The sequence below is a fragment of the Gossypium arboreum genome, chromosome 1, assembly GCF_025698485.1.
Source record: "Gossypium arboreum isolate Shixiya-1 chromosome 1, ASM2569848v2, whole genome shotgun sequence".
Classification (NCBI taxonomy): Eukaryota; Viridiplantae; Streptophyta; class Magnoliopsida; order Malvales; family Malvaceae; genus Gossypium; species Gossypium arboreum.
In genome coordinates, this window is record NC_069070.1 from 89,266,245 (window position 1) to 89,293,416 (window position 27,172).

The 27,172-nt window shown below is 34.4% G+C and overlaps 1 protein-coding gene across 13 annotated transcripts; it reads left to right on the forward strand.

Moving 5' to 3' along the window:
* The first annotated feature begins 10,050 nt into the window (after positions 1-10,050).
* On the forward strand, positions 10,051-27,008 carry LOC108453479 (rho GTPase-activating protein REN1-like). Of its 13 annotated transcripts, none has more exons than XM_053029297.1 (30): positions 10,051-10,490; positions 10,564-10,692; positions 10,798-10,839; positions 10,993-11,034; positions 11,199-11,240; positions 11,369-11,410; positions 11,531-11,578; positions 11,698-11,763; positions 12,263-12,299; positions 12,485-12,561; positions 13,888-13,958; positions 14,065-14,143; positions 19,588-19,732; positions 20,049-20,168; positions 20,288-20,365; positions 20,601-20,656; positions 20,755-20,824; positions 20,985-21,069; positions 21,148-21,391; positions 21,659-21,928; positions 23,532-23,837; positions 24,076-24,125; positions 24,412-24,472; positions 24,564-24,647; positions 24,771-24,887; positions 24,970-25,133; positions 25,376-25,427; positions 26,016-26,210; positions 26,319-26,585; positions 26,700-27,008. In XM_053029297.1, exons 2-29 carry the CDS (start codon positions 10,654-10,656, stop codon positions 26,472-26,474), a joined length of 2,838 nt encoding a protein of 945 aa, XP_052885257.1. In that variant the 5' UTR covers positions 10,051-10,490; positions 10,564-10,653; the 3' UTR covers positions 26,475-26,585; positions 26,700-27,008. The 13 variants fall into 13 exon arrangements, with proteins under 13 accessions (XP_052885257.1, XP_052885253.1, XP_017607090.1 ...); XM_053029293.1 differs by having other exon boundaries at positions 10,584-10,692; XM_017751601.2 differs by having other exon boundaries at positions 10,584-10,692; positions 26,019-26,210.
* The last annotated feature ends 164 nt before the right edge of the window (positions 27,009-27,172 follow it).

Below are 27,172 nucleotides of genomic sequence, written 5' to 3' on the forward strand. Positions count from 1 at the left end.
TTGATTGAATTTACTCAACGTTTGATCACTTAAAACTTACCTCGGATGTGGTCGAACGATCTCGGCGGCTATTTGATCACTTTTTCCTTTTCCTTATCCAACTTTGGTCCTCTTTGCGTTTAAGCTTAAGTACAATAATAGATTTGCTTAGGTACTTAACTAATATTATTCACTTAACAATCACATTTGGCAATCACATATCATTTAATCTATATCTAGAACAATAGATTTAAATATGTATCATATTTATGGTCCAACATAGCAAGAAAATTAAATAGGCTTTACTAGCCACACTTAGTTCTATTATAACATAACTCCCTTACTTATATGTACATTCGCACAAGCAACTTCATTTCAATTTTGCCATTCTTGAACTTATCCATAATATCCTAAGTTCATTTAGTAGCTAAGCAACAATTATACAAATCAACAAGCATTTAACAACAATGTACTTAACCAACCCTTCAAGCATACATTCGGCAATATATATATGTTAATGACGAAAACACTTGAGTCAATTCTAAGACTTCCACAATCTTCATGCTTACATGCCATAACCGTATGGTTCTTATCACCCTTGGACCACAAAATGCATGAATTTCCCAAATTCTAATTACTATCTTAAGCTCAATTTAGCACTCATTTAGCACTTCAACATAGCCGATTGTCATCTTCACACATTTAAAAAAAAATCATTTGCCATGAGCTAGCTTCTATACTTGATGACCCCTCCAAATATACAAAGATTTTCAATGAAAGAGCATTAACATACCTTAATCCCCCTTTTTAGCCTTCTACTTGAAAATTTCAACTTAGAAGCAAACAAATTCCATGGTTTTCCACTACATGCAGTGGCCTATCTTCTCTAGCTTCCTTTGCAAGAGACAAGGAAGCAAGATAGAAAATGAAAGTTGAAGTCTTTCTTTCTTCCATTCACGGCAATGGGGGAGACAACTTTGGTTTCTCCTCCCACTCCCTTCTTTATTTATTATTCTTCCCACACATTTTAACATAATATGTCTATAATATGCCTTACCCCATAGCATGGCGGCCACCATTTAGATTTTTGGCTAATTTGACATGCAAGTCCCTCATGTCAATAATTCATGCATTATTTGGCCACTTTAAATTTCACCTATCACATTTTCAAGTCCTATCACATGGGTCCTTTCTTATAAATTAGCACCTAATTGATAAAATCAAGGCACGAAATATTCACACATACAAATCCCACATATAATAAGCACAGAATATAACATCTAATTATTTTTGTGACTCAGTTTTGCGGTCCCGAAACCACTTTCCGACTAGGGTCACATTAGGGGTGTCACACGTAGTTTTTTGGGATTGGCTTGTTATTATCAAAGATTTGTAAATAGGTTTTCAAAGATAGCCTTACTAATGACAAAACTGTTGCAAAGGAATGTTCCATTTGTTTGGGATGATCAATACCAAGAAAGTTTTGAGAAGTTGAAGCAAATGCTGACTGAAGCACCAGTTTTAACTTTCTAGAGTCGAGAAAGGATTTTGTTATTTATAGTGATGCTTCTTTAAATGGTCTCAGTTGTGTTCTGATGCAAGGTGGAAAAGTGATAACATATACATCTCGACAATTGAAACTGCATGAACATAATTACCCAATGCATGATTTGGAACTAGCTGCCATGTTTTTTGCACTAAAGATCTGGAGACATTGCTTGTATGGTGAGAAATGCTATATTTATACCGGTTATAAAAATCTCAAGTATTTATTATCTCAAAAAGAGTTAAATTTGAGACAACTTCAGTGGATAGAAATTTTAAAAGATTATGATTGTGTTATTGATTATCATCCAAAAAAGGCAAATGTTGTAGCTGATGCATTGAGTAGAAAAGTAGCAATTAAATTACAAGTAATGTTTGCACAGCTCAGTATCAATGATGATGGAAGTCTGTTGGCTAAATTAAGAATTAAACCAGTTATGTTTGACCAAATCAAATCAGCACAGTTAGAAGATGACAAGTTAGTAAAGAATAAAGAAATGGTTTAAAATGGCATGATAGAGAATTTCAGCATTGATGAACATGTTTGTTTGAGATTTTGTAATCGAATTTGTGTTTCAAATGTTTCTGAACTAAAAGAGTTGATACTTTGGGAAGCTCATAATAGTCCTTTTGCTTTGCATCCTAGAGGAACAAAAGTGTATTGAAATCTACAAGAATTATATTAGTGGCCAGGTATGAAAAGAGATATAGTTGAGTATGTGGCTAAATGTTTGACTTGTCAGTGAGTAAAGGTAGAGCATCAGGTTCCTACTAGGCTACTTCATCTTATTAATATTCTGAATAGAAAGGGATTGTATCACAATGGATTTTGTAACGGGGTTACCATTATCAGCGAGTGAGAAAAATGTTATTTGGGTGATTGTTGATCAGCTGTCAAAATCTATTCATTTTATAGCAATCAGAACTGATTGGTCACTTCAAAAGCTTGCTGAAGTTTACATTCGATAAATTGTGAGATTACATGGTATTCCTGTATTGATAATCTCTGATCAAGATCTGCGGTTTACATCGAGATTTTAGAGGCAGTTGCATGAATTACTTGGTAATCGACTCAACTTTAGCACAACGTTTCATCCACAAGCTGATGAGCGAGTTATTCAGATTTTAGCAGATATGCTTCGAGCTTGTGTCATTGATTTTGAATTAGGTTGGGAACGTTATCTTCCATTAGCTAAATTTTTATATAATAATAGTTTCCAATCAAGTATTCAAATGGCTCCGTATGAAGCTTTATATGGTCGAAGGTATCGATCACCTGTGTGTTGGATGGGATTGAATAAAAGAAAAATGATTGGGCCGGAATTGATTCAAGAAACAGAGAATACAGTTGAGAATATCCGAGACAGACTAAAAGCAGCTTTCAACAGACAGAAGTCATATACAGACCTGAAATGTTGGGATATTGAGTACTCTGTTGGTGATAAAGTATTTCTTAAAGTCTCGCCTTTGAAGAAAATTTTGAGATTTGGTCGAAAGGGAAAATTAAGTCCTCATTTTATTAGGCCGTATGAGATTGTGGAAAGAGTTGGACCGGTAGCATATCATTTAGCTTTGCCTCCGAAATTACAAAAGATTCACGATGTTTTTCATGTTTCAATGCTCAAAAGATACAAATCAGACCCCTCTCATGTTATTTCGATAGAGGATATTGAAATCTGACCTGATTTATCATATAAAGAAGAACCGATTAAGATATTAGCTCGAGAGGTGAAAGAATTACGCAATAAATGAGTTCCATTGGTAAAAGTGTTGTGGCAAAGTCATAGTATAAAGGAAGCAACTTGGGAATTGGAAGAAACAATGAGATCTCAGTACCCCCACAAACAATGAGATCTCAGTACCCCCACCTCTTTTCAGGTAAATTTCAAGGACGAAATTTATTAATGGGGAGAAAATTGTAATGACCCGAAATTTACGATTACCAGAAAGTGTACTTTGAGGTCTTCGTTTTCGAAAAATGGATTCGTAAATATTTATTATAAATATTTACGAAGCTAGTTGTATGGTTAATAAGGTATTAGTTAGGTGAATTAGTTTGAATTAAGGGTAATTAGGTGTAAGGACTAAATTGAATAAAGGGTAAAAGTTTAATTATAGATTAAAGGAAAAGTGAAGGGACTAAATTAGGAATTAAACCATAAGTGACAAGTGTATGGAAAATATAATTCCATGTGTATATATAATGTACATATATTTATTTATATTATATATACATTTTTAAAATTTAAGTATATATAAATATTATTATATTATTATATTATATTATTATAATTAAAACAAATAAATAAAGAAACAAAAAGAATAAAAAGATAGAATAGAAAACGAAACAGAGAAGGAGAAATGAGAAAGAAAAGAAAAAGGAAAAACTACACTTTTAGGTTCAAAGTTAATTTGGTAAGTCAATTTAGCCCATTTTCGATGTTTTTAGAATTCTAGAACAAAATACTACTTGATTTATGTTAAAATTTTTGAAGTTAGTGAATTTTTAGAAGTTGTTCATGTTGAATAAATTTAAGTGTTAGGGGTTAAATTGATAGAATTTCAAGTTAGAAGTGAAAAAGGAATTGAATTGTAAAATAAATCATAAGTTTTGAGTAATAAGGACTAAATTGAGAGAATTTCAAAATTAGGGTTTATGGTGAAATTTGAAAATTGAAATTAATCTAAAGTGTGATTTGAATGAAAATATGAAATTAGTTTTAAATAAAATTAAGTTAGTTTTGATTAGGGACTAAATTGAAATGTGAGCAACAGTTGAATAACAATTGAAATATTTAATGTGAAATTGTGTGTATTGATGATTTTAAACTAATTTAATTTTCGTAGCTAATGTTGTACTGGAGACCTCGGCTAAGAAGAGAAAGGAAAAAGTTGACGAGGAGTAACTCGATAAATTACGGTTTGTATTTTTATAATCTGAATTTAATACATAATTGTTGAGTTTATTACTTAATGTGTATGGTAAGTAGATTAAGGTAAGTAATTGGTATTATGGTATTGAAACAAATTGTATTGAATTTATAAGTATTTGTGAATATTTGAAATTGAAATGTATACATTGGTTGGAAATTGAAAAGTAAATTGAAACCTATTAACTGTACCAAGCTGAGTCAGATATAGTTGGCATGCCATAGGATTGAAAGTGTTCAAGGATACTTGGACTTCGAGTCAATGAGACACTGGGTGTCAAACTATTACTTCAGATAAATTTGACGAGGTACTAGGTACCAACTTACTTCGACATGGCCGATGAGACACTAGGTGTCAATTTATTACTTCGAATTATCCGATGAGGCACTGGGTGCCATATTGGTGTTTTTTGGTTGGATCCGTGTATCCGCCAAAGTCTGAGTTGTGTTAATAGGGGTATATAATGAATTGGAAGATTTGATCGATATGAATGATATTGAATAATGAAATGAATTATAGTTAGAGATATATGAATTGAGAATTTTTGAATTGAATACGAATAATCAATATTATGGCTCAAGTGATATGTGTTGACATTGTGAAAAGCTATCTGGGATAGCAATTAACCGGAAGTGAATGTGTTATAAATGATTTAGCTATGAATTGTTTATTGTATAATTATAGTATTTGTATGATTGAATGTGTAAATAACATTAATTTTATAAATTTATTTAAAGTTTTCAGATTATAGAAATACCACTGAGTTTAAACTCAGCATACGATTTGATTTCCGTGCGCAGGTTAGGTTGAAGTCAAATTGTTGAATCAGCATCAAAGGCCGATCCCGAACTCAAAGTGGTGAAGTAATTTTTTTCGATAATGGCATATACCTAGGATGATTTGTTTGTCATTTTGGGAAATGCTTATAAATGATGTTATAATATGATGGTAACACCCCGAATTTTGGGCCTAGAAATATTAGGTCTTGAGCATGGGAATAGGTAGGAGGCTGCACATAAATGTTTAGTTGTGCAAGAAAGTGACACAAGTGTGTATCTGCTTCAGTGGTTCAGTGTTCTGGATATGTCTGAGAAGTCTTGGGTCTTGGCTTGTGCAAAATTTTTGTTTTTATGTGAATAAACACTGTCTCTAGGCAGTAGGCTTTTACATAAATGTGGGTATAACATGACAGAATGGGCCTGCTGGTCTAGGGGATAAGTGGCGTGTTACTAATGTCTGAGGTCTGAAGTTTGAGTCCTAGTTTGCGCAAGAGGGTTTTATTTTGCTGCCTATGCCGTGTGGGTCGTAGAGTTTGACCGAAATACTGCAGAGTTGTAGTGGAATTTGAATTGAATAATTGAGAGATTGGAGGATAGATTTGAAGAGTGGATTAAGGGTTTGGTGGACGGTTTGAGTGATTTGGGGAGGAAAATTCGGGATTTTGAACGGAGTGGAAGAGTAGTGTGCCAAAATTGAACTCTTTCTCAATAGAATTTGGCTTGGCTTTTGTCCTCTCAACATTCGGCCAACTATCCTCTTTTGGTCGAGATTGCTTCTACTGCTTCCTCTCTCTTTTCTCTCTCTTTTGCAAATTGAGTTTATTTTTGGTGATCTTTGTTCTTAAGTCTGTCGGTTCCCCTCTTTTCTTCTTTTGTCTGTTAAATTTTGGGAGGTGTGTTTCGGCTAGAGTCTTGCTCTTGCCAGTTTTGTTTGCTTTTGCTAAACAATTATTTTTTTCTTCTTCATTTCTGACTACCATTTTCTTGTCGCTACCGAAAGTCCTTTTTCCCTTCTCCTTGTTCGAAAATTCATTCCTCTTCCTCTACTGAATTGATATTGCTTCTCCTTCCTCTTACATTTCGAGCCTCCACTGTGTGCAGGGGTTAATCGTAATTCTTTTGGTAAGTAGTATAATACTTGAAGTTTCAGTTTTTAAGTTGTTAAATTGGGGTTTTGTTTAATGGTTTTTGACAGTTGTAAATCGAGGGTGAGGGGTTGTGCTGGTGCTGATTTTGCTTTCTCACTAATCTCACTATTTTCGTTTCACTCCTTGGCCATCACGTTTTTGCTTCCATCAGTTGGGTCTTTTGATCTTTTCGTTGAGGAAGGTATAGAAAACTCTTAATCAATCGCCAGGGATTAAATCCTCGGGAATCACAGTGGTTCGATTAGAGGTTCGTGTGGGCCTGAGCGACATTGCGTGACGAATCGAAACCAGGTGTGTGGGTGTGTAAAAACACTGCCCCTAATAGTAAATCGGCAAAAGCCAAAATAAGTGACCGTCGACGCTACACAAGCGTGCGCTCGCTCGTGTGGTAGTCCGCATGCCTAAACAAGGGCATATAATCGTTGAGGTCGGCCATGAGCGATTTCATGGGCCAAGGCCATTTTGGGCTATTTTGGGCCGAACTAAGCTCTATAGGCCCACGGGTATGTGGGCCCTACACGAACGTGTGGAGGATGTTGGACCAGGCTGTGTAATCCACACGGCCAATGCCATTTTTGGGCTTCGTAGGCCCATTTTCACTGTTTGACTGTTAAGATTGCACGGGTCACCCGAGAGACTGTGGACCTACTGTTGGGTCAGTAAGTTTACCTAGACCCCCTATATATGATAAAATGACTATTTTACCCTTATATTGTAAGATGATTGTTTTGCCCCTATGTGATGCACATATATATATGTACATGTATGACTGTATTTTAGCATGCTATTTAAACTATATTGGTTACATGTATGATTATATGATATGACATGACATGATTGTATGATGCATTGCATGGGGATGGATTTATTATGATTGGAGGAAGTGTATTGTACTGGCAGCTCTACTGCAAATACTGTTTAGTGCCACAATCGGTACTACTTGGAGTGTAGGGGTAGGTGGGTTGATTATATCCCCACATGGAGTGTAGGGTTGGATGGAGATGGAGTGTAGAGGCTGGATGGGTAGGACTTGTATACTATTACTATTACTGTAATGGGCCAAGGCCCAAACACATGCCTGTTTCTGTATTGAGATGGGCTAAAGCCAAACTGATATTGTCACTGTTACTAAAAAGGGCTTAGGCCCAGACTCTGATTGTTTTCTGACTATTTGCTTATATTGGATTACACACTGAGTTTTCGTAAACTCACCTATCTGTTTATCTGTACGGGTAATCCCCAAGCTTAAGCGGATAGGTGCTGTGAGGGAATCAAAGGCGGCCACACAACCGCATTTACTATCATATTTCCTTTATTTTTTATAAGTAATCTTATTTTGGGTATTTTGACTGTAATAAGGTCTCTTTAAATTTTTAATCTTTAATTTGGGGTTTTAATTGTTTTGAATTATAACTGCTAGCAGTAGGACACGAGTTTTCAAAAAGATAACTATTTTTCAAACACCATATTACGCAACATGTTTTAAAAGCTTCCGCTATAAAATGATATTTTGATATTCAAAACGTTTTTAAAGTAAATACCTTTTGATTGTGACGTAATTTTTGAAATGAACGTCAATATCTCAGTCTCACCATTAGGAGCACATAAAGAGGACAATTATATTAAGGGTTTTTCAATGTTATAACACTTTATGAAAAACACATCAATGTGACACTGCTAGATTCGGCCATAATGTCTAGGCCGGATTTGGGATGTTACAATGATAATGGTTGGTTATATATGACATGCTAAGGTTATCAAATGATAAGTTAAAGTAGAAAATTTATATGAAATTAGAGTTGGTTTGAATGGTGTTCATTTAGATTGAATTGAATAATATATGTGAAGTACCTATGAGAGTACATTGGTTAAGTCATTAGACTAATGATTTTGATATATTTTAGATGTATTTGAATGTGTTTTGGATTGGTTGAACATTTGGTTATTGAATTGCTTTTTGTTTAAGTTTGCAGGGTTGGTAAACTTGATGTTTAAGGTTCATTTTCAGTCCACATGGCCTGACACACGAGAGTATGACCAGACCTTGTGAGACACACGGCTAGCGCATAGGCGTGTGGGTTGGCTGTGTGCCCCCTGCATCTTAAAAATTTAAAACAGAATGCCCAGGAAATTACACACGGGTAGAGACATGGGCGTGTGTCTTAGCCAAGTGAGGTACACGGCCTAGCACACGGTCGTGTGTCTCAGCCATGTGAGGCACACCGCCTAGCACACGAGCATGTGGCTGGCCGTGTGGCTTAAGTTAGAGAGTTACACTAGGTCGGACAAGGCCTGAAACACGGGCCCCTGGGCCATACGGGCATGTGAGCCCTGTCCTTAGGAAAAATTTTGAAATTTCACGAAAAATTTTCTGAACTTCCGATTAAGTCCTGATTTGTTTCTAACACATGATTTAGGCCTCGAGGGCTCAATAAAGGGAGATTATGATTAAATTATGATGTGTATGTTATATTATTATATGATTGTTCGTATTTGTTTTGAACTGTTCGATAATACTCCGTAACCCTGTTCTAGCAACGAATTAGGGTTAAATGGTGTTACAATAAGAGTTAAATTCGTTTGGCTAAATTCAACCACTAGTATTGTATTGTGCATTTAGTTGAAGATTTAGTCCACATTCTCCAATTAGACCATTCCTAGGTCTCTATACTTTTCAAATTTTGAAATTTCAGTCTTGATGCAAATGATAGTCATTAACTCATTAACTAGATTTTTAGTGAGTAATATGTGAAAATAATAAGTGGACATGACATTGCACATATAATAATATATTTGGCGCATCAGATTTTGGAAATAACAAAATTTAACATTTATCGTTTGGTGAAAGCTAAAATTTTAAAATTTAAAAAGTATAAGAACTAAAAATAATTAAAATAAATTACAAAAATTAAATCCACAACTTTTATAAATTATAGTAACCGAGCATTTTAACCAAAATATTTTAATATTATCAAATAATAAGAAATTATTTAATACCATTAAAAAATTACTTATTTAAGAAGCTTTGTTAACTTATAATCAGGTTTCATATTCAAAGGAAGCTTTTCTTTAGTTGGTGTTTAGCTTTCACACTTCCGTTTTTTTTTTTTTGGGTTTCCTTTGCACTCTTTGTTTACAGAGGAAAAAAAGAACCTTTATATCCTATACTTTGTGTTTTAAGTTTGGTTTTATTAGATTTTATACTTTGCTTAAGTTGTTAATTTAGTATTTATATTTTAATTTGGTCATTTTAATCTCCTTACTTTTATAATCTTAAAATTTTAGTCATGACTAAATGATGGTTATTAAATTCATTAAGTTAAAATTTGTTATTTTGAAAATTTAATGTGTCAAATATATTATCACATATGTAATATCATGTTAGCTTACTATCTTTACATATTAATGAAAAAATAGTTAATAGATTTAATGATTATTATTTACATTAAAATTGAAATTTTGAAAATAAAAAAATAATGACTAAAAATTATTCAAGTGAAAACATGGACTAAATATCTAATTTTACACATAATACACTATTAATAATAAAATTTAACAGACATACTTAATTGCTACCGTTTAATTAGATGTAGATTTCAAATTTCTAAAAGTACAATAACTAAAATTAATTAAATTAAATTGTAAATTTATGCAAAGTATAAGGTCTGATAGAAAATTTTGACCTTTGAGTTTTAACGCAAAGGGGCCCATAACAGACTGAGCAATGTTTGCCGATGGGCCCAACACGTCAATTCACGAGTGACAAAAGGAACGTTGTAAACAGGCAAAATTTACCGGAAACGCCATTTCCCTCCTAAAACACAAATATTTTCATAAGAAAAAAAGGGATAGAAAAATAAAAATAGAGATAAAAAATAGGGGTTGACGTGTACAACAGCAACATAATTCCCATCCCATTTCCGTTATGGAGGGAATGCCTCACTGCTTTTAGGCTATCCCTTTGGTTGACCGAACGGGGTTTCCGCCTAGCAAAGAATTCTGAGCCAACGCACTCTCAAACAAAGAAAGAAAAAAATGTCTCTCCGTTCTCCCCTTTGCCTTCTCCTTATCTCCTTTTAATTTTCTTTTTTCCTCTTTTTTTCACAAAGTACGTTCCTAATTCAAAATGTTTTTCTTTTTTGAGTTTTGAAATTGTATTTGTTTGTTTAAAAATATTGTAGCGTAATTAAAATTGATGCAGAGGCTGCTGATCATTTCCTTTTGTGAATTGTTTGGTATGTGATTTTCTGATTCTGAGTTATCAGAGTATCATGGCTACCAAAAGGGATGAACCATCTCTGATACAGCAGGTTTTCATCAACCTATTTCTTTTTTGCTTTTACTTGTGTCGAAGAGAAAGAACTATATTTTGTGTTTGTAACGGAGATTTTACTTTTTGTTTTTAATGTCCTTAGAGAATACATAGCAAACGGGAAGAGCCGTCTCAATCCCAACTGGTTGTGCTCTCTCTCTCTTTCTTTTGCATTCGGTTAATTTTCTATTCGTTGTTTTTTTTTTCTTAAAGATTCCGGTGTCCAGAAACATGGAAAAATATACTCTGTGATTTAACGTATATTTTACGTTAATTTATATTTAATTTTCATGTTCAGAAAATGGCTAGCAGAAAGGAAGACTCGTCTCCAGCGCAACTGGTTTCGAGCAATCTCTCTTTCTCTCTCTCTCTCTCTCTCTCTCTCTCTCAATCTGTTAATTTTCTATTCGTTTTTAGAAGATTTTGGTGTTCAGAAACAGGGAAGAAATACATTGTGATTTAACTTATATTTTATGTTAATTTATTTTTAATTTTCCTCTTCAGAAAATGGCTAGCAGAAAGGAAGAGCCGTCTCCAGGGCAACTGGTTTTGATCAATCACTCTCTTCTTTTTCCCCTTCTGTTAATTTTCTATTCGTTTTTCGAAGATTTTGGTGTTCTGTAGATTTACGGAGATTTTACGTTAATTCCTTCTCTCTTTTTTTTCTTGTTTAGAAAATGGCTAACAAAAAGGAAGACCCTTCTGTATTACAACAGGCATTTTTTCTCTTTCCTTCTTTCCTTTTCTTTTCTTTTCTGGTTTACATTATAGTTTTTATGAAGAAATTGGACTTCTTTGTTTTGCTCTTTATTGTTTGGGTGTAATGTTGTTTGCAGAGGATGGCTTCCAAAAGGGAAGATCGAGAGCCATCTCAAGGACATCAGGTGTAGATCAATCTTGCTTTCTTTTAGGAAAGGTTTTCAACCTTCAGGAGAAAACAAAACCTAAACTCTAATTTTTAAAGTTTGACTATGGGTTGAAAATCATTTTTTTTTTTCTTAAGGGAGATGTTGCAGCAGCTGCTGCTCCAGGCTCATTGGAGCATCAGAACTCTCGGTCCGGAAATACGGTAAACCACTCTCTCTCCTCTATGAACTGTTTAATTAATGTTCTGAATTTAGAGTTGTTGATTGAGAGTTGTAGGTGAGCATTGGTTCCCTAAATTACCATTCGGTAATCTTTGCCATCACTAAGATCATGTCGACAATTATCTTTGTTCATCACTCGACAACATCTTATGTGCTTGGGCATTGAGAGATGTCAACTAAACGCTTTGAACCATTTCATGGAAGGACTGCCTGTATATAAGCTATTCTCTGTTTATTATCAAGTAGATTGCAACTATTTTTTTTGTTGCGCAGTATATTTTAGCTTTTAATAACCACTAAGTTTAATCCTAGACTTTTAAGCGGCCATCAGGAACTTTGATGCTAGAGAATGAATTGTCTTCTTTATTTTAAGTGTTTGCTAGATTTTACCTTCCCGACCTGCATTCCCTGTTTCTTAAGCATGTAGTTTTTAAAATTATTAAAGTTAGTGCATTTTAAGGTTTTTAAACTTTCTCGCAGGTTTTAAAGAGTGGGCCACTTTTTTTATCATCCAAAGGTTTGTTAACTTTGCTTTTGCAATTAAACTCAGTTCTTCGTTTGCCATTCATCTTACAGTTTTGTGAAGCAATTTTTACTTTTATTATAAAATACGCATTATGTTGAAATCAAGGTTTCAGGACAATAGTTTGAATTCTTACGAATTATTATTTCTTTCTTTTTCCTATTTTTCTTTGATTAAAGGAATTGGGTGGACGTCATGGAAGAAAAGATGGTTTATTTTGACACATACTTCGTTGGTTTTCTTTAGAAGCGACCCTGTAAGTTCCTTTACTCTGGCAGTGCCGGTCTAAACTCTCAACATGGATGTTTGTGCTTGCTTATCCATTTTTTTTTTACATATTTGTTGCTCTTTTCTTGGCACAACAATTGAATTATTGTAAGGATACAGTAAAAGATAAAGCGATCTGCTGTTTTTTTTACTCTACTAGGTTTTAAGATCATCGAGATGATATTAATTTGCTATGATTATCTTTTATTTGCACTACTCTGTCAATTAGAGCATCTGATTTTGAGTTTCATGTTCTCTTCTATGAATAATTATTAGTGGCTAGAATATGAAACTTTCATGTTTATTTCATGCTGCGCGTTTCGTCGGTGATTTTGCAGTTTTTAGTTTGTTTTTGGACAGACTAAATAAGCTCTGGAAACTCTCAAGCTAGATTAAACATAAAGAAACTGGGAAATATGACCTCAAAATTAAATCATTCTTGCGGCTCTAAATTAATAAAGTTTACCTCTAAATAGTGAAGGAGATTTTCTTTTAAAAAAAAAGTTATACTTATATTAATCATTTTTATCAGAATCAATAATTACAAATATTAAACTAAACAACTATCTCAATAAATATCTCAACTCAAATTAACTAATTAACTAATCGTGATAAATTTGATTGAAAACCCACATATGAATTATAGATTGTAGGACTCGAAGCTAATAGTTCAAAGTTAAACTTTACTGGTAACTTTTACTCCACATAAATTAATGGAACTTAGTTATAAACTTATCAAGTAGGATAGAGTGCTAAGTTAGTGGAACCTATGGTAATTTATACAAACGTACATTTTTAGTGTACTAGAAAATTGATTGTTATTAAACACTGCTTATTTGATAGTTATGGTACTTCAGTTAATATATCATTTCACTTGCCAATTCTTCTTTGGTTCACCAGCAAATTAAGCCTAAAAATGAAAGATGGAAATGCATTAGGTTGGCCCTAATTTATAATTGGGTTAGACTTTATTTAGATGCACTATTCTACAATGTGTGACATTCGAGAGCTTCACCTTGAAGAATAATACAAAGAAATGATGCTTTGGTTGAGGAAAGGACTTAGGCTTCGATTTGGAGAAGAATTTCAGTATGCAATCTCTGAATCAAAAAGGGAAATAAAGTCTAGAAGTGTTGATATTTATTGGTTAGATGTTATTATCCTGATGGTAACCTGTTCTCTTGTCTCCACATTCCCATGCACAGCTCAATTTCTCTCTCTCTCTCTCTCTCTCTCTCTCTCTCTCTCTCTTTCTTGCTGCATTTTGTATGTATAAGGTTTTAGAAGATTAATCTACTTTTGTTTTACTTCTCAGAATGCCGTTTCTCAGAAGGGGAATGAAGTGAACTTAACTCTTGGCGGTATTGATCTCAACAATTCAGGCAGGTTGGCTTGCATATCTGAAAGATTACCAATTCTTGGTCTCTTCTTCAAGTTGCAAATATCTTTAAAGTTGGAATTACTAACTTGTGGTGGCTTTCAACATTTCTAGTGTGATTGTCAAAGCTGATAAAAAACTTATAACAGTACAGTTTCAAGATGGCCCCGATGGACGAACCTTCACACTCAAGGTTCTTCCTCCCATTCTTCATCTATAATTTCTCTTTGATTCTTTTTATACTATTTTAACTCTACTGTTTATTTGAGTGGTTTGTCAGATTCATGGCCCTTTAGTTTTACATTTCCTTAGCTTGATAAATAGTTGTGAGCTTTCTGTTTGAACAGCACATATCATGATTCTGCCAAAACAGTAAAAGGACATTCTTGCATGTAAAAATGATCAAATGAATCTGACCAACACTGAGCTCTAATGAAAGCAGAAGACCTTGTTCTGAGTGACCAACGCTTGCATGTGATCAGAATGCCATGAACATGAAATTTTTATCTTTATAGAAGTTTTATTTAACTCTGTCACTTAATACCCTACAGAGCATTTTTTTTATCCTGTGAAACCCATTATTACGAACTGCTTTAGCAAGATCACTGGTTTTAAAGAAACAGTAAGATGTTCGGAAATTAATAACTTAGCTTTAGAATTTGGTACATTCAAATGTTCAAATAAATTGTTATTATCTTTTAAATTGTTTTTTAAATATTATTTTACCATATTTTTGAATTACTAGTTTGAATTTCTAAATTTCAATTTATTATTCTCTATTAATAGAGACTTTGATGGATAAATCAATGGAGCTATTTCATAAGCCTCTCATTACTTCAATTTTATATGAGTACTCTGTCTAACAACTTAGTTCTCAATCTTGGCCCAAACATGTTTTATTACTCCTTTGCTCAAATGAGCATATTCTTTGATCTTCATATGACTCCAATACTTTTTCTGCTGAAACAATGCCAATTCTTATTCACCAAAGCCAACAAATTACCAGTTCCAAGAGGCCAGGTTTGTGCCCGACTTTCTTGGCAGCCGGTCGAGGGACTTCGTTTAATGGATATCAAACCATGTATTGGATAAACCAACTGCAGCTCCATAACTCACAATATTACTTCACAATCAGCAGTCTCCAAAATCACAATATTCTCGATCTTGTTGACGTAACTCATAACAATGGCCCATTATCATAGCACCCTCAGTCAGAAAATCCCCCTATTTTTTCATCAACTATTTGTGCTTTTTAGTCATCATCAATCCAAGATTGTTTCTCTATTGACCATCAGTCTTGCAGGAGCATAATAGCTTGGTTTTAGTATTTTAAACATTCAAATATTCAAAAAAACTGTTGTCTTAAATTTAAATTATTTTTGAATTATTATTATTTTTGTTAAAAACAGGCTATTTCCATTCTGTTTATTCACAAGAAATTACATAAATATTTGTACCCATAGTGAGCCTAACTTAAGAAACTCTATACTAGGAAATAGACTAATTATAGGGATGCTGTCCCTAAAACATCCTTAAAGTTAGGGATAGTAATCAATAAAATATTTACAGACTCCTATTTGATACACTCAAATATTCTTTAATTAGTAAACTGTAATCTAACACTCCCCCTCAAGTTGGGAAGTGGATATCATCCATTCTCAGCTTGCTTACTAGTTTCTGAAACTACTTCCCAGACAATCCTTTGGTAGTATGTTTGCTAGTTGACCATCAGTGGACACAAATGGAGTGCAAATTAAGCCATTGTCCAGTTTTTCCTGTATAAAATGTCTGTCAACCTCAACGTGCTTCGTACGATCATGTTGAACTGGATTATGTGCAATATTGATAGCAGACTTAATATCACAATACAACTTCATTGGACCTTCCCACTTGATCTTCAAATCTTTCAAAATAATTTTTAGCCATAATAACTCACAAATTCCAAGAGTCATCGCCCTAAATTCAGCTTCTGCACTAGATCTAGCCACAACATTCTATTTTTTACTCCTACAAATCACAAGGTTGCATCCTAGGAAAGTACAATAGCCTGAGGTTGATCTTCTATCAACCATAGACCCTGCATAATCTGCATCAGTATAGGCTGCAAGGGTTAAATTCTTCCCCTTTTTAAATAGGATTCCTTTGCCTGGTGTGCCTTTTAAGTACTATAGAATCTGATACACAGCTCTAAGATGTGATTCTTTGGGGTTGTGTATAAACTGACTTATAACACCGACTGCATAGGCAAATATCCAGTCTGGTATGAGACAAGTAAATGAGCTTCCCCACAAGTCTTTATATGAACTTTTATCAGCTGCTGCATCTTCTAGTGCATCTCCGAGTCCGTGTTTCACCTCTATGGGTGTCTCTACTGGTTTACATCCCAACTTGCCGATCTCTGTGAACAAATCAACTATGTATTTTTACTGAGATACGAAGATTCCTTCCAGAGAGTGTGCCACTTCAATACCAAGGAAGTATTTTAACTTACCAAGCTCTTTGACTTCAAATTCTTTTACTAGGCATTTTTTTAAATTCTCCATTCCTCCCAGATAATCACCAATCACTATAATGTCATCTACATAGACTAATAAAACAATCACTCCCCCTAAAGATGAGTGTTTTACATTCAGAGTGTGATCTCCTTGACTCTGTTTATACCCCAACTTGAGATTACTTTGGTAAATCTTCCAAACCAAGCCTTCAAGGACTGTTTCAAAGCCTTTTTTTGTCTGCAAACTACCTATCTTGTTTTTGGACTGAATCTTGGTGGAACATCCACATAGACTTCCTCTTCAAGATTACCATGAAAAAAGGCGTTTTTGATGTCGAATTGCTATAATTTCCAACCTCGGTTGGCAGCTAGTGACAACAACACTCTCACAGTGTTCATCTTTGCAACAGGGGCAAATGTTTCAAGGTAGTCTATTCCATACATTTGAGTGTACCCTTTAGCAACCAATCTTGCTTTGTACCTCTCCAAAGAACCATCTGACTTATATTTCACTGTGTACACCCAACGACATCCCATTGGTTTCTTTCCTCTCGGTAATTTCACCAAGTCCCATGTCTTATTTTTTTCAAGAGCTTCCATTTCAACTTTCATGGCATTTTTCCAATTCTCATCTTCTAATGCCTCGGATACAGTTTTGGGAATGAAGATAGAATTTAGGCTAGTAAGAAAGGCTTCGTGGTTATGGGACAAATTTTTGTAAGACATGAATAAGTACAAGGGATGTTTTATACAGGCTCTAGTCCCTTGTCTAATAGCAATGGGAAAATCATCTAAATTTTCAGTAGTTTTAGTATTAGTATTCAAAGTAGGTTCAACAATTACCTCAGATTGTATAGTAGCAGGTTGTATAGAAAAAGAAGATGATTGAACTTGCACCGGTGCCTTCTTCCTTGAGTAAACCAGTAAAAGACGAGTAGTGTCCTGAATCCCTCTTTGTGATTTGGGTCTAGGCTTTGTTTCAGGTTGCATAGGGGCCATAGTTTTGAGTAGGGCAGGTTGGTTAACAGGCAAGGACTGAGTGGAAGTGTTTGGTTGCTAGACAGGAGCTAGAATGTGAGTGTTTGGTTGCTGGACAGGAGCTGGAATGTCAAGAAGAAAGAATTCTCTGTCCTTATCTTATGTGAATAAGATCTCCCCTTGAAGATAAGGACAAGTAAAGAAATTCTCTTGTTCTGCAAAAGTAACATAAATTTTTTTTGTGGCTGGATGATAGCATTTGTACCCCTTTTAGTGGAAGAATAACTGAGAAAGACACTTGACAGCTCGTGGATCAAAATTTCCTCTTTTTGAGAATGTATATGTACAAAGGCAACACAACAAAAAAATTTGGGAGTAAGGTTACTTGAAGTATTGAAATCAGGAAAGAATTTTGCTAGAACTTGCATAGAACTTTGAGATTCAAGGACTTTTGTAGGCAATCTATTTATCATATGAGTAGTAGTTAAAATAGCCTCCCCCAGTATTGTTTAGGGACATTTTTTTGGAACAAGAGGGCTCTTGTAATAGCTAAAATGTGACCATTCTTTCTTTCGGCAACACCATTTTGTTGAGGTGTGCTAATACAAGATGACTCATGTATAATGTCTTTTTTTGGAAATATGGTGAGAGAAATTGATTGAAATAGTCCTTGGCATTGTCTGACCTAAACCTTTTTATTTCAGCTCCAAATTGTATTTTGATCATGCTATAAAAGGTTGGAAAGACAGACCTTACATCAGATTTTTGTCTTAAAAGAAATATCCAAGACACACAGGTATAATCATCAATAAAGGATACAAAACATCGAGCCCCAGAAATATTTAAAATAGTGGATGGTCTCCAAACATCACTATGAATAAGAGTAAAAGGAGCGGATGTTCTTTTATTGCTTACCAGAAAAGAGGTACGTTTATGTTTTGCAAATTCACAGACATCACAATAGAATTTTTCAACAGTTAATCCTTTGAACAATGAAGAAAACATAATTTTAAGGACTCTAAACGATGGATGACAAAGGCAGAGGTGATGGAGCCAAATTTGGTCTTTATTGGTTTTAATAGATTCGAATATGAAAGATAATGGTGAGGAATTCAGAGCACTAACTTCTCCACTGGATTCTTCAAGATAGTATAGGCCATTTACTTCCTTAGCATGTCCAATCATTCTCCTCGTATTATGTTCTTGAAAAAGACATCAATTGTGATAGAAAACCACACTACAGTTAGAGTCTTTAGTAATTTTCTTGATAGATAGAAGATTGGTAAACAGTTTTGGAACATGGAGGATATTTCTAAGAGTAAGATTTTTATTTATAACAATATCACTCTAACCAGCCACTGTGATCACAGAACCATCGGCCAATGTTATCTTTCTATTACTAGGGCAAGGTATATATGAAATAAATTTTTGTGAGGAATAGGTCATGTGGTCTGTAGCTCCAGAGTCAATGACCCAAGAACTTTTGGTGGGTATATCCGAGATTATAGAATCTTGAGAAGAGGATATACATGAAAAAACCAAACCACAAGTACCTTTTGAAGGAGATTTTTCTAATGATCCCAACAGATTCTTCAACTTCTCAATTTTTTTTATTGAACTCAACAGATGATTCTTGAGAATTTCCTTCTCTAGTGTTGCTGGTTTTGACAATTTCAGCCATGTTTCTTTTGAACAAATTCTACTGTCTTGAGGGTTGATTGAGAATGAGAAAAAGTTGTCAGACAAAAAAAAAAGGCCAGAATTTGAGCTAAAAAATTGGCTCTGATACCAAAAAAAGACTATTTTCATTCTGTTTATTCATAAGAAATTACATAAATATTTATACACATAGCAAGCTTAACTTAGGAAACTCTATACTAGGAAACAGACTAATTCTAGGGATGCTGTCCCTAAAAACAGCCTTAAAGTTAGGGATAGTAATCAATAAAATATTTACAGACTCCTATCTGATACACTTAAATATTCCTTAATTAGGAAACTGTAATCTAACAATTTTTTATATTTTTGAATTAGTAGTTTGAATTTATATGTAACTATCTATCTTTACCTTTATCAATAAATCAATGGAGCTATTTCATAAGGCTCTCTTTACTTCAATAGATAGAAATTAGATGACATGATGATTTCTTTTGTTGATGTTCCAGGCTGAAACATTGGACGATTTGTATGAGTGGAAAGCTGCACTTGAGAATGCTTTGTCTCAAGCACCAAGTTCTGCTAATGCGATGGGACAAAATGGCATTTTTAGGAATGATCAATCAGAGGAAGTTGATGCTTCTAAGGAACCAGGTATTCTGCAGCCTCTTTTTTTGAGTTTTGTGCAACTTTGAACTGATACACACACATGCATATATATATATATATGTGTGTGTGTGTGAGAGAGCTATCAGTTTATTGGAACAATGTAAATTATCAGAAGAATTCAAGCATGTTAGTGCTTTTGATTCTTGGCTGTCAGTTATTTCTATCCTTGTTTAACCGTATGGTCCTTTTCTTCTAGTTTTCATTTATCTCTTTCTGTTGTGTTTTTTCACAAGCCTGTCAAGTTTTTAACTTGATTTCCTCAAATTTGAGATATTGATGCTCTTCTCTATTTCTTCGTTAGCAAATGATAAACCGCCTGTTAGATCTACAGTCATAGGCAGACCAGTTTTACTTGCCCTGGAAGACGTTGACGGAGCTCCAACATTTTTGGAGAAGGCCCTTAAATTTATTGAAAAGCATGGTGAGTTTTTTCTTTTCTTTTAATTACTACAATTGCATTTAAGTAATATTCTAAATTTCTAATTCCCTATACTGGATAGCTGTCTATGCATATATAATCATGTTAAAATAACTTAAAAGGTGTCAGAGTAGAAGGGATCTTACGACAAGCCGCAGATGTTGAAGATGTTAAGCGTCGAATTCAGGAATATGAACAGGGTTTGTTCAGACACATTCTCCTTGACTATATTCTATATTCATTTTTTTTAACACTGGTTACATATACCATAGGTTGTGTTCTTACAATTTCTTTGGATTTACATATTCAATATTTAATGTTCGGCTGTAAACAATGCTGTCAAGGGTAGCTTTGTAAAAAGTAGAATATATATACTTGTAGTTCAACTATTCTCTTCAGCCTTCTAACTCTTTTAGGCCATGCTTTTTAATGCAGGAAAAACTGAGTTTTCTTCCGAGGAGGATGCACATGTCATTGGTGATTGTGTCAAGGTATGCTATATTGGTTTCCAGAAGATTGTTTCATTTAAATTGCAACATATACTGCTCCTGCTACTTTTTTTTCTAATTTCCTTAATGCCATTTTCCAGTATATCCTCAGAGAGTTGCCATCATCTCCTGTTCCTGCATCATGCTGCAATGCGCTACTAGAAGCATGCCGTAAGTCTTTTGTTCAACTGTTCTTTGTTTAACAAATTCAGTTGATAACATGCTTCACAGTAATTGGATTCTTGATGCCTCCTATTCCAAAGGGAAGTATACGTTGGATAATCCTTATTCTTTATTTTTATTCTGTTATTGGACATCATACAATGATTAGGAACTCAACGTGGTTCTAGAGTCAATGCTATGCGTTTGGCAGTATTGGACACGTTTCCTGAACCAAACCGTCATTTGCTACAGAGGTAATTGATTCATCGCTGTCACTCTTTGCCCTGTTGTGGCTTTATCCGTATTTTACTTGTCTTGTTCCTTTATTTCAGAATTCTAATGATGATGCAAGTTGTGGCTTCTCACAAAAATGAAAACCTAATGAGCACTTCAGCCGTGGCGGCATGCATGGCACCCTTACTTCTTCGACCCCTTCTAGCTGGTGATTGTGAGATTGAAACCGATTTTGATGTGGGTGGTGATGGTTCTATGCAATTGCTACAAGCCGCTGCTGCAGCTAATCATGCTCAAGCCATTGTTATAACACTATTGGAAGAGTATGATCAAATATTTGGGGTGAGCCCCAATTATTTCTTCTTTTTCACTAAACTTCAATATGGCTTTCTGTAGTCGCTATAAAGACAAGTATGTACACTATCGATCTGTTTTATTTTCTATCTGTTCTTCTTGAGCAAATATGATCACTAAGTCAAAATTGTTTCTTTTTCCCAATATTCTTAAAAACATAAAAAATATGAGTCTTGTTCATATTCCAAATTCTTATTACTTTGGTTTGGATTTGGTTTTTACATTGTAGTTACGAGATCAGAATTTTGTTGGCAGGAAGGTTCTATTTCCTCTGATATATACTCTGATTCAGAAGAGAGTGGCAGTGAAAGTGAGGAGGCAGCTGAAGATGATAGTGAGTCCTATGACGAAGATGAATCTTATGAAGACGATGAATGCGATGATGGAACAGAAGGCTCTGATGTATCCAATGATGATGATGAGGATGAGGATGGTGACGATGATGATGATGATGATGGTGATGCAGCAAGTGAAACAGGCAGTGAAAGTGGTCACTCTGTTACCAATGATGTGGATGTTGATAAGGTTTGTTCCTCTACCGTTTTCAAATGGAATTTACATTTTATTATAGTTTATAAAATTTAAAAAGGGTGGAAGCAATAAATTTAATATGGATTTTGGAACAGCTAAAAGCTTTCTGTTGGTAAACTCAGAAAAAAACAGAACATCAAATTGCAGCTGTAAATTGCCACAGAAATCAAAAGATGAAGGTGGAGAAGACTAACTTCAGAAAATAAATTGCTGACAAATTTTTTTACATCATCTTTTTACAAAGCTTTAAATATATAAATGTTTGGTTACAGCCACACAATTAGCAAAAAAATCTAATATTAAACAAAATAGCACATGTCGCATAATTTACAACTCATTACATCATAAGAAACTATCAAATAAAAATAACTCAAAATATCCAAAAAGCATCTGCTAAATCTTGGAGTTTCCAAAAAATTCTTAATTCCTAAGACTCCTTAAGATTTTTTCTTGAAACTTTTCCAATATCCTTTGAAACTCAAACTTGTTCTTGGAAAGTGCTTTGGTTAGAGCTTGTCATCAATCTCGAAGTCAGGATTAACTTTGCAAAGATCCCTTACGTTGCTAATAGTCGAAATCAATAGCGGGTCATAGACCACAAATTTATTCTCATTTATCAACACCATTGAATAAATCTTTTCAAACTTCTCACCAACATGAATATTTTCAAAAATAACACAGAAAGTTCAGACCCATTAAACTTTTCCAATATGAGTTAAAGGTTCTTTGGATTGGGTATAATCGGTTTTTTTATATGAATTTAGGAGCGGTTAATTAATAAGACAAGGAAGTGAAGTTGGTTGTGAGTTGTGGTTACCATGGTTTTTGTCGAGATGGGTTTAGAAGGGTTTTAGGCATAGTACAATGAAGAGAGATTGGTAAAGACTGTTGAGGTTTGGTTTTTTCGGTTAAAGAATCTAACTTCGTGTATACCAGAGTTACTAACCTGTTTACAAGCAATTATTTTATCCACTCCTTTACGCATTTGATCAAACAGTTGTGTTTTGGTATTAGCAATACTTCATGAGCATGCTGCAATGTACAATCTAATATATGATCCTTTTTTGTTTGTATATGCTCAAGCTTCTTGTGTATTCCGGTGTGCCATTTTGCGGGTCATTGTTCTACCATTGCCAGGGATCGTTGGCTTTGATGCCAAATTGTTACAATCTATGTAATTGATAGTTCTACTCATGAAAGAGATTGAAACCTTTATCATCAAGGGGAGGCTGAAATTTTAGGACTCGTTAAAAACATAAATAGAAGTTCTACTTAAGTTTTATTATTTCATACATCCTTTTAAATAAGGACTAGTCTTATTACATAAATAGAAAACCTATTCTAAGGAAAATAAATCAACAACAATAAAAACATAATCAATAAACCTAAGGAAAGGAATAAAAATGTACTCTTAGCTTTAATTAAAGAACCCAAATTAAACTGCCTTTCCTAACATAGATTCGGCCAGTAACATGCATGCTGTTACATTCTTTGGTCCTCAGGTAGATTTTGAGTATTCTTTCTGTTTCTTTTGTAAAGGTGAAAAGAGCAATAAATCAGTAATAAAATTTAATGCACACCGAGTGTAAAATTGCAGGATGTTGATTCTTCGAGCTCAAGTTCTGAGTCCTCTGAAACTGGTCATGATGTAAAAGCCACCAAAAGGCTTTCAAGTTCAATTCACAACCCATCGTCAGAAAATGATGATTCACAGAGGAGCAAGGGTAATCATAGTAAAAGTACAGCAACATTGATCAAGAAGTCTGCTGAGCTATCAAAAGGTGTTCATGGTCCAACCAATGTGGAGGATAGGTTAGCTCATCATACTCAAATCCCAATCAGCCAGCAATCCGCAGCTGCTGCACACAGAGCTAGGCGTAATGCTGTTTGGGGACGTACCTCTGTAAGTGTTTGTTTTCTGCATTTTTGATGTGTTATGCTTTTGGCCTGGTTCGTTTGACTTGCCTTGTTAGCTAACAAGTATTTCCAAGAATGAATTTGAGCATTAGGGAGTTACCTTAGATTAATCAACTTATAATGAACCAAAAAAAGAAAAAAAAAACTTATAACTGCTCATATTGGTCAATATGTTTATAGTCATGCATTTACTAATTATTAATTTATTGGGTTTGCTTCTTCAGGCAAGGAAGAACCTTTCTATGGAATCCATTGATTATCCATTTGGAGAAGAGTAAGCAATGTTCCTATGATCTGTATGTAAAAGCCCTGTATAAATTAGCCTTCAACGACTTGTTTTCCTGGTTATTTTTCATATACCTTACAAAGACACAATACCAACTAAAATTTGCAAGCATCTTTTAAAGTATTCTTTCAAGCTTAGGATGATGGAATCTATCCTTCACATAACATAATTTACATGGCTAAAAGTGAAATAACAAAAATATTAGAGTCAGACCTTTTATATTGATAACGGCTCTATTTTCTTTTTTGTATTTATCAATTTGGCCTTATTTTAGGTTTGAAATTGAGACAGTTGAGGATGAAAAATCTGACTTGCAAAACAGACTCAGAGAAGAGGTTCTGCTACCTATCCACCTTTCGAAAACTTATTATTATTATCTTGACTTGTATGGAAACTTTTCATAACAAAGGCATCTCTCTCATACAGATTGAAGGTAATACCAAACTCAAAGCCAGTGTGGAAAAACGAAAGAAGACATTGCAAGGGCGTCAACTATGTCTTGAGAAAGAAGTACGTTTGTAATGTGAAGCTCTTTTGGTTCTTTTTTTGCAACATATGGAGTTTAATATTTGTATTTGCTTTATAAATTAACCGTCGTGAACCTTGATTGTTGCTCTTGATTGTACTTAATAGGTAGCAATATTAAAGGAAGAGTTGCAAAGGGAGAGAGATAAGAGGACAGCTCTGGAATCCGTTCTTAACTCATCTCAAGAACAACCCACAGTTCTCCCAGCTAAGATTGACGAAAAGGTATACGATGGCCTGACTCTGATTTAAGTAATCCACCTAATCTTTAACTTGCATCAAATTTTAACTTGCGACTATTATGAAGACAAAGGCAGATCTCAATGACATAGCTCTAGCAGAGGCAGATATAATTAATTTGAAAAAGACGGTTGAAGATCTGGAGGTGCAGCTTAATCAACAGCTTGAGAAAAGATATGCTTCCATGAATGATTCATGCAGTCAACGTCAACCAAATCATCATGCAAAAATGTAAGCTTTCAGTTGGTTCTATCACAATGTCATATTTTTTTGGGTATATGTAGCAAAACATTTCTTCTTTTTGTCTCTTTGGTGATAAGTACTTGTCATCCTTGTAGTGATTGGAATTGTTTAAACTTTAATGTAAAATGCATCTGGAGTTGTTTGACATATTTTTTACAATTCACATCCTCATCTGGAGTTGTTTTAACTTTTTTTTAACTATATTTATGCTGCTTTTACACTTTATACAGAGAGGATAAGCCAAAGGGTACTGGAGCTGTTGTTAAAGGGTCAGGAAGCAAGGTAAACTCACATTCATTTGAGACAGCATGCAGTACTGTAGTTTACTAGAAAACGAATGGAATTGATCCTGTTGTTTTACTTTGATGATTGTATTCCATTTTCTCCAAAATCCAAATAACTCTACCTATTTATTGAATTTTTGAGTGTCTGCCTTTATTAGTATGGAAATAGTATTAGTTAGCAAAATCAGTTTTACTTAAAGTCATCTGAGCATAAATTCCAATGAATGGTCAAATGGGGGATAAGCCACTACTCTGTCAGTGCATAAACCTTAGTTGTTGCTTATGGATGTATGAAGATTCTTGATGCACTCACCTCAAGAGAAATTGTGATTGTGAAAGTTGATGTGGAAAGTTGAAGAAAAAATTGGACAGGCTCCGAGGGATTTGATCAGTTATATGGTTGAATTTAATATATCTACTGCTTCATAGTTATAAATTTCTTTTAATAGTTGTGAACTTAGTGATATCATCAAAATATGCCTCATACTTTGGGGCTTTCCTTTATAAGCATTCAAGTTAAGCTTAGCTGTGTGTTATCCAAGTATTTGTTTTAAACAAAATTCTCTGAACCAAGAATCTGTTTCAGCAGGATATGTATGTGGACAAAGCAGAGTTTGAGAAAGGGAGGAAGCAGGAATCATCTTTGGAAAGTAAACATCCACCTCCGAACCAACAGGTAGATCATTCAGAAAATAACAGCAACCGTATGAATGAAGCAGAGACAGATTCAAAGAAATCCCATGCTTCGAGTAATTCCAAGAAGTTAGCTAAAAAGGGTGAGGTATGTTTTACTTCTTTTGGTGCAATTTGGTAATGTGACTGTTATTTAGGGAGTCGATTCACAACTTCAGCACTTACAAAACTGATTACTCGGTTTAACTTCCCATAGGAACAGCGAAGCCAGACTGCAAATGAAAGTCCAGACAATGAGAAAGGCCGTGGTTCAAGTCAAGCTGTTGCAAGCTCAGGCAAAGGCAAAGGAATAGAACATGTCCGAACTGCTCGAAATCGAGAAAAACGTAGAGGACCGGACAGTAGCCAATAACCCTAAAGATAAGATCCACGCTTAAAAAACACCCCAAGGCAAATAAACCCATTTTCTAAGCAAGGGATGATTTGAAGGCCATGATGTCCTAAAGTTCTCAAGAATTAGGAGGTAAGTCAGTTGTTAGTGTTGCTCCAAATGGTGGTACTGGTTTTATGCATAATCCTCAAATCATTTTTCTGCATTGGACATTGCTTATATCCTTGAGAATTCATTCCCCCTTAGGCTGTTGATGGTGCTCTGATTCCACCAAGAGGGATAGGCTATTTTGCAAGGCGCGACTGATTTCGATTCCCGTGCTAAAAGACGAGAGGCTGATAAAATACCCTTTACTGCAGATGAAAAAAGGCAATTATTATGTCCTTAGATTTAAGCTGAATAAGTCACAATCTTGGCGACCGGTTTTTGTTGCCAGAGAAACCTGATAGGATTGATTGTTATTTGAATAGCAACTAATGCGACCGTTTCTGATTTAACATTTTCTTGGTTTATAAAATATCGGTTCATGTATTGAGAGTTGAGCCCAAGTGAAAATTCTCTACCATCACTTTCTTTATATGGGTCTCATTCTTTCTGATGAATGAAAATTAATCACCTCTTACATATATACCCAGAAAAGAAAAGATTGTTATGAAAATATATATATATTAAAGAAGCAATATTTTTAATCAACAACTATTTAATTAAATATATAAGCT

Bases quoted from the DNA above. Each gene is read 5' to 3' on its own strand.
- LOC108453479 (XM_053029297.1), top strand. From the start codon at position 10,654: ATGGCTACCAAAAGGGATGAACCATCTCTGATACAGCAG. The intron at 14,144-19,587 runs GTTCTTCCTCCC...TTGATGTTCCAG, and splicing joins GACGAACCTTCACACTCAAG to GCTGAAACATTGGACGATTT. The intron at 20,825-20,984 runs GTAAGTCTTTTG...TACAATGATTAG, and splicing joins TGCGCTACTAGAAGCATGCC to GAACTCAACGTGGTTCTAGA.